The sequence below is a fragment of the Onthophagus taurus genome, unplaced genomic scaffold, assembly GCF_036711975.1.
Source record: "Onthophagus taurus isolate NC unplaced genomic scaffold, IU_Otau_3.0 ScKx7SY_12, whole genome shotgun sequence".
Taxonomy (NCBI): Eukaryota; Metazoa; Arthropoda; class Insecta; order Coleoptera; family Scarabaeidae; genus Onthophagus; species Onthophagus taurus.
The window spans coordinates 158,741-171,872 of record NW_027248937.1 but is presented as its reverse complement, the minus strand read 5'-3'; the positions used below and the strand labels follow the sequence as shown (position 1 = coordinate 171,872).

The 13,132-nt window shown below is 38.2% G+C and overlaps 2 protein-coding genes and 1 long non-coding RNA gene across 3 annotated transcripts; 1 reads left to right on the top strand and 2 right to left on the bottom strand.

Annotated features, from left to right (window-relative positions):
* Positions 1-1,469: 1,469 nt before the first annotated feature.
* On the top strand, positions 1,470-5,424 carry LOC139432268 (uncharacterized). The gene is made up of 2 exons (XM_071200749.1): positions 1,470-2,150; positions 2,210-5,424. The coding sequence occupies exons 1-2, from the start codon at positions 1,592-1,594 to the stop codon at positions 5,422-5,424; spliced, it is 3,774 nt and encodes a 1,257-aa protein (XP_071056850.1). The 5' UTR covers positions 1,470-1,591.
* A 2,069-nt stretch (positions 5,425-7,493) lies between these two features.
* Positions 7,494-7,835, bottom strand: LOC139432255 (uncharacterized). The gene is made up of 3 exons (XR_011642112.1): positions 7,800-7,835; positions 7,659-7,739; positions 7,494-7,598 (listed from the first exon to the last, which is right to left on the bottom strand). It is a non-coding gene; the product is annotated as an uncharacterized lncRNA (long non-coding RNA).
* A 1,198-nt stretch (positions 7,836-9,033) lies between these two features.
* On the bottom strand, positions 9,034-10,296 carry LOC139432267 (uncharacterized). Its single transcript, XM_071200748.1, has one exon. The coding sequence runs from the start codon at positions 10,294-10,296 to the stop codon at positions 9,034-9,036; it is 1,263 nt and encodes a 420-aa protein (XP_071056849.1).
* Positions 10,297-13,132: the final 2,836 nt, after the last annotated feature.

Here is a 13,132-nt window from a genome sequence, read left to right as displayed (position 1 = left end):
TGGCGTCTGAATATCACAAATATGGTCAACAGAATTATCGGAACCAAAAGTGATAGAAAGTTCAAACATGTCTCAGAACGGCGTATAACGTCATAATATCACGTTTTGGGCACATTTTGTTTTTTTATCTCCAACATGCTCCAACATGTCATTTGGCGCCTGAATATCACAAATATGGTCAACAGAATTATCGGAACCAAAAGTGATAGAAAGTTCAAACATGTCTCAGAACGGCGTATAACGTCATAATATCACGTTTTGAGCACATTTTGTTTTTTATCTCCAACATGCTCCAACATGTCATTTGGCGCCTGAATATCACAAATATGGTCAACAGAATTATCGGAACCAAAAGTGATAGAAAGTTCAAACATGTCTCAGAACGGCGTATAACGTCATAATATAACGTTTTGGGCACATTTTGTTTTTTATCTCCAACATGCTCAAAGATGTCATTTGGCGCCTGAATATCACAAATATGGTCAACAGAATTATCGGAACCAAAAGTGATAGAAAGTTCAAACATGTCTCAGAACGGCGTATAACGTCATAATATCACGTTTTGGGCACATTTTGTTTTTTATCTCCAACATGCTCCAACATGTCATTTGGCGCCTGAAGATCACAAATATGGTCAACAGAATTATCGGAACCAAAAGTGATAGAAAGTTCAAACATGTCTCAGAACGGCGTATAACGTCATAATATCACGTTTTGGGCACATTTTGTTTTTTATCTCCAACATGCTCAAAGATGTCATTTGGCGTCTGAATATCACAAATATGGTCAACTGAATTATCGGAACCAAAAGTGATAGAAAGTTCAAACATGTCTCAGAACGGCGTATAACGTCATAATATCACGTTTTGGGCACATTTTGTTTTTTATCTCCAACATGCTCAAAGATGTCATTTGGCGTCTGAATATCACAAATATGGTCAACAGAATTATCGGAAGCAAAAGTGATAGAAAGTTCAAACATGTCTCAGAACGGCGTATAACGTCATAATATAACGTTTTCGGCACATTTTGTTTTTTATCTCCAACATGCTCAAAGATGTCATTTGGCGTCTGAATATCACAAATATGGTCAACTGAATTATCGGAACCAAAAGTGATAGAAAGTTCAAACATGTCTCAGAACGGCAGTAGTAGATAAAAGCCGATTCTAGAACCTCCTCTCAGAACCTCAGGTCAAGGTCAAGGCCAAGGTCACGTTGAGTGACCATGACCTTGACCTTGCCCTGAGGTTCTGGGAGGAGGTTCCAGAATCGGCTATTGCAAAGGGGGTCGTTGACCAGTAACCTAGACCTAAACAATGACCTTTACTTTGAGCTCACCTCAGGTCAAGATCACGTTTAGTGACCATGACCTTGATCAGTAACCTTGACCTGAACAATGACCTTTACTTTGACCTCAACGGAGACCTTGAAGTCAACCTTAATTGTGACCATGGCATTGACCTTGTACGTGACCTGAAATGAAGGTTACACGACATGAGTTCATTGAAAACCCCACTTCGGAGGAGGTATGCTTTAAATAGCAGATAGAAAATCGTGTTCAACAGTATTGAAGTAAGAGTGTTGTGAACATGTTGACCTGCGACGTGTGTTACAAAGAGTTTACTAGACCAGATAATCTTGTGAGACATCAACGCACAGCATGTATTGGGAAACGTCGAAAGGTGGAAGAGGATCAACAAGGAGATGTTATAGTGTGTGAAATATGTGATGAACACGTAACCAGACAATGTTATTCCTCACATCTGCGTAGCAACAAACATAAACAGAAAGCCTTCGTAATAATAGATGATGGTGTAGAAAAAATAGATTCGATATTTGGAGATAAAATATGTAGTTTTAGAGTGAGCGATCATGAGCGGAAGTACGTAGACATGAAGGAATTCAGTAACCGAATTAGAAAAAAAGTTATCAGTTTGATACAGTCCGTGAGGAATGTAAATGGTAGTTTAAAAGTGAATACGGAAATTTTTGGATTGTATTTCATAAATACGAAGGAAGAAGTGGAAATCAAATCATTCAACACAAAAAATAAAATTATAACAGTAGCCGTAGACTTATACCAAACATACGAGGACTTTATGGACGAGATTATGGTGAAAATGTCGGAATTCCAAGAACGGGACTCAGGTAAGAGTATAAGAATAGAAAAGTAGTAAAATGCGAAACTAAAGGTGTTAATACTGCAGGTTGGACCTTGTTGGAAATATTATATCTTGAAGTGAACTGTAACAAGTTTAATCCTACAAGAGCATCGAGCTACATCGACTTACCGACATCCATAAAAGGGAAGAGAGCGGTAATAAACGTGCAAAATAACGATAATAAGTGCTTTGCTTGGGCACTGATGTCCGCACTGTACCAACCCACAGGTTTACCGCAAAGAATATCATCATACCCAGATTATAGGGAAACAGAATTAAAGTTTGACTGCGTAACATTCCCAGTACCCATCAGAGACATACCAAAATTTGAGGAAGAAAATAACATTTCAATTAACGTCTATGGTATAAATTCTTGGTATAATGGAGAGAAAATGGTAGATGATATTGTAACTGTATGTATATGTAAACAGAAACGGGAGCGTCATGTAAACTTATTAGTAGTCAGCGACAATTTCGGGAATAACCACTATTGTTGGATAAAAAACTTATCTCGACTGATAAATACACAATCATCGACTCATGAACATCAAAGATATATTTGTGAGGGTTGTTTGCAATACTTTTCAACTGAAGACAAGTTGGTACGACATCAGATGGATGACTGTAAAAAAGTGAAAGCAACAGTACCAAGCGAACAAATAAAAGTGAATAAGTTCGGACATCTAGAAAAGGAAAATGTTTTACAATTTGAAGGATTTGAAAAAAAAATGAAAGTTCCGTTTGTGGTGTACGCCGATTTCGAGGCGATTCTGAAACCCTTAACGCCCGAAGAAGGAAAAGTTTACGATGATAATAAACCATATACGGCCCGATGTTTTGAACACGAACCATACGCGTTTGCGTACTACATTAAGTGTGCTTACGATGATAACTTATCGAAATTCCGAATATACCGAGGGCGAAACGCTGCTCTGGAATTTATTATAAGATTGGAGAAGGATGTAATAGAGATCTATAAACAACATTTGAGGCAAACAAAGGATATGATACCGCTAAGCTGTCTGGACCAATTTGTACATGAACTGAGTTCCGTATGTCACATTTGTGATAAACCAATAAACAAAGAAGAGAAAGTGTGTGATCACGATCACTTGACAGGATTGTATAGGGGTCCTGCGCATTCCGTCTGCAATATAAATTATAAATTACCGATGTTTATCCCTGTGTTTTTCCACAACCTGTCGAATTACGATGCCCACATGTTTGTGAAAAGTATTGCCCTAAACAAGGAGGAAGTAGAGGTGATAGCACAAAACAAAGAAAAATATATTTCTTTTTCCAAAAAAATAGTTGTCGGAGAAACAACCGATAACAAGGGAAAGAAACGCAAAGTGTTTATGAAAATAAGATTCGTCGACTCGTTTAGATTTATGGCGAGTTCTTTGGAAAAGTTGGTTTCATATTTGGATGATAAGGATTGTGTGGAAGTGAAAAAAAAATTCAAAGACTCTGAAGAATTTAGATTGATGCGCCAGAAAGGTGTATTTCCATATTCGTTCGTAGATTCGTTTGAAAAGTTGGAGTATAGTAAATTGCCTGATCATACACAGTTTTACGACATATTGAGTTCAAGTAATATTTCAAAGGAACAATACTCTAGAGCACAGACTGTATGGAATAAATTTAAGTGTACAACGTTGGGAGAATACAGTGACCTGTATTTGACGTCAGATGTGTTAATGTTGACTGACGTCTTTGAAAATTTCAGGACAATATCTTTGGAGAATTACAATCTGGATCCTTGCCATTATTATACTGCGCCCGGGTTTGGGTGGGATGCTCTGTTAAAAATGACAGGTGTAAAATTAGAATTGTTATCAGACATTGACATGTTACACTTTTTTAAGAAAGGAATTAGAGGCGGTCTCTGTATGTGTGTAAAACGATCTGCAATAGCAAACAACAAGTTCCTTGACGATTTTAACCCGGAAAAACCATCATCATATATTCTATACTTGGACGCTACCAATTTGTATGGGTATGCAATGAGTTGTAAATTACCAACAGGCGGTTTTCGATGGTTGTCGAACCAAGAAATAGCAGATATAGATGTGGAGTGTTTAGATGATGAACACCTTGGTTATGTCTTTGAAGTGGATTTGGAGTATCCCGAAAGGTTACACAACCAGCATGATGATCTACCGTTTTGTCCCGAAAACATAATCGCTCCCGGATCGAAGCATCCTAAGTTGATTGCGAACTTACAAAATAAATCGAAATACATAATTCACTATGTAAACCTACGTGAATGTGTGAAAAAAGGTCTTAAGCTAACCAAAATACACCGTGCATTGCAATTTCAACAATCGCCGTGGATGAAACCATATATCGATTTTAACTCTGAGAAACGAATGAATGCTACGAATGAATTTGGGAAAAATCATTATAAACAAATGAATAATATCGTGTATGGGAAAACGATGGAAAATGTTGAAAATAGAGTCGATATACGATTAGTGTCACATTGGGAGAATCGTTACAGGAGACCCGGTGCAGAAGCTCTTATCGCAAAGCCGACTTTCAAGTCATCGAAAATTTTCTGCCATAATTTGGCAGCCATTGAAATGCAGAAGGTGGAGGTCAAATATAACAAACCTCTGTATGTAGGGTTTAGCGTACTGGAATTGTCGAAAGCGGTCATTTATAACTTTTTTTATAATTTTTTAAAAGAGAAATATGGTGAAAACGTATTATTGTTATATACAGATACGGATTCGTTAATTCTCGAAATATTTACTGAGAATGTATACCAGGATATCAAAGAAAATATAGAGATGTTCGATACCTCTAATTACAAGTTAAACAACAGACATAATATTCCTCCAGGGCCGCCGATAGTTGGAAAAATGAAAGATGAGTACCCAAATACGATATTAACATCGTTTTATGGTACAGGAGCTAAAGCTTATTGTATTAACACTTTGGAAGGAGTTGTCAAGCGTGCCAAGGGTGTGAAAAAGTATGTTATCGATAAAAACTTAAGTGTTTCAGAATATAAACGGATTATCGAAGATGGAGGTTCTGTGCGAAAAAAGATGTATGTCTTTCGCTCCTCCTATCACACGATGTATACAGAACTAAAGAATAAAGTGGCGCTCTCTGCACATGACGATAAACGTTACGTGATGGAGGATGGATGTCATACTTTAGCTTGGGGAAACTATCTTATTGAAGATCTACGCAGGGAAGATCTTTTGGACAACTTATTGGAGTTGTTAAACGTAAACATGTATGGCTAGTTAAATTGCGATCAGTTAATTTGTAAAAAAAAAAAAAAAAAAATACTTGCTTGTATCACAAAACTTGTATATAAAGTAGAAAGTAGGTTGTTAAAAAGGTTACTTGAAATAAAATCAACGAAATTAAAAAAAATTTTTTATTTTCTTAGTGTAAAAATTATAATACATCTTTTTTTGCAATCCAAGAATTATGAGAGCTATCCATTCCCAACCATTTCACTCGGACTTTATTTCCTTTTCGACGAAGAACTTTTTCAATTAAAAATACATCCGGGTGTTTCACACGTTGTAATTCTTCGTCGTAAAATGCTCCAAGAATGGGTTCTCCTCTACCATCTTTAATAAGGTAAGTCCTGGGATTAGTATTTTGAACTGTCGCTATGGTGAAAATTTCATTGGACCAAGTTGGTTGGTAACCTTTAGCAAAAGCGTGTCTGTACTTGCTAATTCGCACGTGTTCCCCCACATTAAATTTACGGTGGTTGGGGTCGACAACTTTAATGGAATTGTATACAGTATTTAACAGAGCAGATTCATTTCGTCGATTAACAGCTGAAGGTTTCATGTGAATGGTGCGATGTATTGTGTTGTTGTAAGATTTTAGTAATTTGGGTAGTAAGTCTAACCAGCGATAATTTCCTTGCATACTAAATTCTTTCCACATTTTATTTTTTAGGGTTCTATTAAACCGTTCGATAATCGAGCTTTTTAAAGTGGAATAGGTGCTGTAATGATTAATGTTAAGTTGTTCCATTAATTTTTGAAAATCGCTATTGTAAAACTCTTTCCCATTATCGGTTTGTAAGTTGCTCGGAGTAATATTCTTTTTACTATGCAAAATGTCCTTCATAGCTTGAGTAACCTCTTTCCCAGTTTTGGTTTTGAGTGGTAAGGCCCATGCGTATTTTGAAAAAGCGTTGATAACAGTCAGTATATACTTGTAACCTTTATTGACCGACGCATATGGGATCATTTCAACCAAATCCGCTTGATAAAGATCCAATAGTCCGTGAAGCAGAACGCGGCGTCGCCGATAATGTCGTCTCGCAGGTGCATGTAGTTCGTTAACGAGATCTCGCTTAACACTAACCATTACTCTACAACCCCTTCAATCAACAACTCTATAAGAAAAGGTAGTCCTCCTATCGGTGCATTATTTTTACACTTAATGGTATCTCCGCGTTTGAGTTGGACTCCCTGGAGCGGATAGGTAAAGGTGGTGGGAACACCACATTTTGTGGTGGGATAGTTGTGATAGTTGGCGGGCTGTCACGGATGTCGATGGTCACCTCTGGTGGAGATGTAACCACCGTTGCAGGTCTGGTTACTGTAGCGAGTGTAGGTACTCTTCGTGTGTTACGGGGAGGTTTGGCTAATGCGTTGCGCAGCAATCTACAGGAGTCTTGTGAAGCAGGAGAAGGGTTTGGGCGGGTAGTTTGTTTCACGCAACCCCTTGACAACAAGTTGACGCGTTTTTTTATACGGCGGGATGTGTACCGTATGGGTCCACTCGAGAAGACAGGCGAAACACATATCCTATCGGAGGGTTGGGATACGTCTTCCGTCGCTGGTACAGACGGTGCCGCAAGCACCTGGTTTTCAGCAGGTGCTTGACTTGTGACATCCGTATGTACAATATCTGGAAGTGGTTGTACCACGTCGGCCTGATTGGTAGCAGGTTCAGGTGGCACAACAACTTCCTGATATGTTCCTTCTTCTCGTATCTCCATACTGATGCGAGTTAAGCCGTAGGACGACAAGGTTGGACTGGTGGTAACAATCGCACCATTGTCGTTCCCTGGCTGTGACCGGAGCTCATTCATTATTTGCTCGTACAGTGGTGGGTCTGTAGTGAAATCCTGCATGGTACGACTCAAACCGTCAAAGTTGCCGCTGCAATATAATGGTAACGACGGTAGGCTTGACTCAACAACATTCGTACTGTCGTTATTGCGTGGCAGCACGGCAACCAGTGGGTCGGTCATACCATCGGTATTATCGCTTGCACGAGCGTGGCTGTTACCAATTAAGTGAAGCATAATGGGAAAGACTTCAAGGAATCAAAAGGGTTACAAAAAATTTGGATTATTTTATTAAAATTATACGTTCGCTCACGTCTGACAAGTTTGCAATGCGCTGAAGAACCACTTTTCTCAGCGTATAACAATTAATGTCTGAAATCATCATAAACATACATGAAGAAAACCGATAAAAATTGTATTGATGTAACTTACTTTTCAAATGGTTTTCTATCACGTCTGACAGGTTTGCAATGCGCTGAAGAACCACTTTTCTCAGCGTATAACAATTAATACCTGAAATCATCACAAACATACATGAAGAAAACCGATAAAAATTGTATTGATGTAACTTACTTTTCAAATGGTTTTCTAGCAGAAAGCGATTTCTTCGTGGTCGGAAAAACAGGGGGAGGGGAGGGGGGAGGGGGAGGGGGAAGGGGAGGTGAAGAGGTTTCTTTAAATAAAACTCATCAATATGGATAAAAAAATAACATTTATTTCTTTTCTAACGTACATTTAATACAATGCATTTTAGGTGGTGGTGGTCCATCGAAATGAGTTTCCGCACAATCATTATTATAATGTTCAAGACACGGTAACTTCATTTGTAACATTTTCGATTGCTGGTAGGCGAACGGTAGTTGGGTCCAAATTCTTCGTAATTCCATAGATGGTACTTTATCGAAATAATACTGTGTTGGTAAATATTTTAAATCACGAGCTGGAATGTTCGCAAGTGAGGCATCTTGTTCATATTTTTTCATTACGCTGTACACTTTCTTGGCAGATGTAAGTGGCCAACACCCAAACACAGTGAACACTTGTTCCATCGCAACCAGCTCTTAACTATCCCCCATTACGACTTGTCTCTGCTTTATAGTCACCGACTGTCTTTCGCATCCTTGTTTTGCACCCCCTCTTCGACAACTTCTTGTAAGTGGCGTACATTGGAAAGAGCACACATACTTCTTCGTCGCGAGTGAAAAGCACAGCTCGGTATACCCATCTCAAGTTTATAGATACTACCTTCCAACGCAAATATCGGCGCGGAAATAATATGTCTTAAAAATTTAATTTTTTCAGGTCCTTTAACATACACTTTCTTGACATTCCGACACAGATATTTGACTATGGCGTCGAATTCCATTGGATGGATAAAACCAACTTTCCAGTCGATGCAATGATGATGTGTCATTAACCAGTTTGCAGTATTCCTATATTTAGATGGTAATGAAGCTATACTGCTACTCGGTTGAAAAACGTGGTGGGTTATGCATTTGTTACTATCACATGATGCTAATTCTTTAGGTACGAACTGATCTTCGTTGACCATGAAACCTTGTATATCGAGAATTATGTATTGAGTTTTATTTGAATACATCTTGCTTCCGTACATCAACACGATTATCCATACAACGTACAACGTCGTACTATGCAGCCGTAGAAATCTGTCGCACAACTTATACTCTACGACTTTTTTTTGTTTACGCTGAATATAGAAGTCTCACATTTCGGATGATGAGCTACGGGTGCGATGCGGCTCAGGATCCGATCCAACTACACACTACCAACCCTTCTTTCCCCATACTCAAGTCATTTGTTTGACGATTTTTGTTAGTGGAGAATATTGAAACGCCTTATCATGTAAAACTAAACAGTATGCTGTGGTACCATCAGGAATCGGATTTTTTGTCGTAAATTCTATCCGTATTTCTACCCCACTTTTGTGTAGCGCTTCTGCTTGATATGTACAATCAATTCCAATCAGTGGATAATTTTCAATAAATTGTTTCGGAGTGAGTAATGGTTCTCCTTCCTTCCCATAGTAGGACTTTTGAAAGCGTGTATACATGTCATATAACACTGCGACACGATTACTATCAAAGTCCACGTTCAGATTATCGTATGGGTAGCGTTCACCGTTTAGGAATACCGTCAAATTGGTGAGTTTTACATTATCAAAGGTTGCCATGTTCGCCAACTGTTTTCCTTTCTTCTTTGTTTGAAACCCAATTATTATAAATCTAGGTGTTTCCAACTGCGGAGCTGTTTTCACAGCCCATGAATGCTTTGTTGTTTGAGGTAAGGAAGGATATTCATGTACTTCCCAACTGCGAAAAGGTATTTGCAGATCAATATTTCGTCCTGCTATTTTTGTTAGAGCTAATTGTTCTCGTAAGCCTACGGCTAGATGGGGCATTCTCCACACAACTTTATCGATTTTTAACTGTAACGGTTCTTCTACCGTATTCACAAGCACATCATTATCATCATTATTACGAATTAACACTAGCTCTTGTCTCACATTCATCACAATTGTTTTAAAATCTTCAGCAAACCCTATTAATGTCTTTAGCGGTACACTCAATCCAAAATTTCCATTTTTATCCATTATTGCATCCGTTACAGGGGATGTTGGGACCACTTGACCTAGCAGATCCTCGCCCATGTTCCAACCTGCGTTCGCCAACTTTATTATATCGTGAGGGGTATACGAAAAGTATCCTTTCATACATGATGTTAACCCCACGTTTCTCACTCCATCTATTTGAACACCATTTATAAGATAGCGAATATCACTGAACATAAACGCTACAGGATTATTTATCAATTTTGCAGTTGCACTAGCATCTTTTGTTGCTTTACCACTCGCATCCAGTTTACGTACGCTCCCTTCCACATACAAAAAACTTTCATGAGGCAATGTGTAATTGTCTATTTCGGGTATGCCTATACGAATTTCATCATTGTTACCGAAGCTAGTAGAACCAAACGGTTGATGGGAATGATATTCGTAACTTACAATCGAGTTATCTACTTTTATTTTCTCCGTGACGTTTAAGGACTCCATTTATAGTAGTTGAAAACCTAAGTTGCTTAAATACTGACGATTGACGCGTGTTAACTGGGTAGTTGATTTTCGCTTACTGTTAGGTTTTACATCCTTTCGTACCGTTTTATACATTACTCTATCACCCAGATTTTCCTGTGCTTTTCTTCGAACGTCGTACACTATACCCATATTAAATACCCTACTACTCACACCGATTTCAAGTGCACTCTCACGGTCACTTCTTCGTCTCTGAAGTTTACCAACTGACCGTCCTGATCAAGTATGCGTACTATTAATGTACTAATCACGTTCGTTGTAACAGGTAAGTAAATCGGTTGTTGCGGAGCTTCTATTATTTTAAAACCAGCCGGTACGTTCGGGAAGAAATGATACAACACGTGCATGGGTTGTCCATTCGTATACGATCCGGAGCTCAAATTACAATAAATTTGTAATGCATTCGTTTTATTTATATTCACGATATGATCCGATTCTGTTATCGTGTTTTTAGGTATAACTTTAGGGTTAAAACCAAGTAAGGAACCGATTGAATTATCGCTAGCAAAATTTATTCGCCGGTTTGTTTTTATCTCAGCACGTTGCGTATTATTATTACCTCTTATGCGTATCTGTGTACCCGGTGTAGTCACGCTGAGAATATTCCTCGCTGTTAATGTTTTTTTAACGTATTCGTTAATATCGTTAATATCGTATGTTCCTAGCGGTATTTCAATATTCTCTGTAAAATTTCCCATATGATCTTCATATTGTAAAATATTGTTTGTTGAATCGATATTAGGTAACGTATTGAACGTTTCGAAATTTAAAAGAGCTAACTCGTATGTACCGAGTTCATTCAAATAAATCGGTGGGTTAAAGTTACAAGACAACTCCGACCCCCTTCCGGTGAGCGTAAATGTATAACTTGTATGTATTGTATCTTGTTCCATTGTTGTTCTCAAGACTAATCTTACACGGATACTTCCTTGGTATTTAAACTATCTAAGAAATGCAGACACAATTGTCCACAATTTGTTTGATCTTCTTTTTGATATCGTCGATAATTATACCTCACAATATTTCTCCCCCCATCCGATATAAAATACTTCTCCACTTCAATCGGTGGTCGTAAATCTCCATAACTGTCAAAGTAGTTAACATTTACACCATCCTTGTTGTAAGCTGTCCAGTGAGTACCGGGACCCGTACGATTATCAAGATTTATTATCCCACTCTCTCGTTTTCGGATTTTCTTCGGTAAATTGTTTCTCATGTACACCCCACGAAAGTTTAACAGATCAAGCGCTCGTGCATATCGCCTTAACTCTACATCCGTTAAAGAATGTTGGGGTATTTTTATTAGTTTTTTGCTACAGTTTTATAACCACAACCCTTTTTATATGGATTAATAAACATTCCTGTACCAATTTTGTTCGCCCTCTTGGGGCGTTTTAGTCGCTTTGATTTTCGTGATACCGTTTTCATGACTAGTCCGCAACCTTGCTTATATGGTTTAATATACAAACCGCTGCCGATCGCTTTTGGTTCCATAGCCCGATTGTGACGTTGGGCTTCTTGTAACTGCTCCCTTGCTATTTTTGCTTCGTTTACGGTTTTTGCAATAGCTGCTGCACCTCCGCCTAAAGAACCGAGAGCACCCAAAGCTGCAAGTATTAAGGGTAAAAAACCTCCCGTCTTGGGAATCTTGATTATTTTTCCGCGCGGTTTAAGTATTCTACCTTGATAAGGTTTCAACAGATTGTAACCCACTTGTACATCTCCCTTTGTATTCGTACTGTTGGTCTGTGCAATCGCTCGCCGCACTAAGTTCATTGCCTGCGTAAACGACAACTTACCGCCACGTTTCAACTTCTGACGAGTTGTCCCTCTACGTCTTAGGGCACGAATTTGCATTCCCATACCCATTATTGTTTTTCCTTTCATTATCGTTGACACTAACGTCGACGATAGTCGCTCTCCTAAGCTTGCGTCTTTACTTCTCAACCGCTCTTTCGCCGTCTTATACAACTCTTTATCGGCTATGTGTCGCTCAGCTAAATTCGATGTCGCTGCGTAGGCAATATCATGCGTTTTACAGGCGTCGTCTAATTTATTCACTCCCTGATCTCCACGAACTAATCTCTTTACCAATTTGGTTCCCGGACCGCAATAATTATAACCTGGCAAATGTAGTTCTATCGGAAGCTTATTGATTAATGTATTCACAATACCTCGACCAGACCGTTTGCTTGATCGATGCATACTGTTTCACTGTCCTAACATTCATACCATTATATTTAATAGCTTTCGCACATTATTCGGTGAATATTGGATGGTTAATAATACGCTCACATTTGAAAAAAATTTTTATTTATTTTAAGTCATTACATATTTAAATCTTTCATGAAAAATCTTATTTCTAAATTCGCTGCTTAAGTACAGGTGTAACATATCATTTACATAACTTATTCTATTCTTAAATCTAAGACGATCTAAATACATTTCCTCCCAATTACACTTTCGTGATTGTCTATACGCATAAGTCCATGCATACATTCTATGCATCTCATTTTTACTCTCATCAATCCGCACCTTACCCATGTCTTTATTGATTGTGAAATAATTTAAACAAATCTACATCCAACAAGATTTTATCGAAATTGTACAACATCACTTCCTTACTTATACATATTTGTTCAGAACACGATTCATTGAGCATCGTTAACATATTACGTTTCACATCTCCATCCCGTGCAGCTAACGCGTTTATAACACTATCATAATATGCTTTGTAATTCACAGTTCTCAATAATTTCAGTCGAGTTGCTACTAAATCTGCTACGTTCCAAAGCTC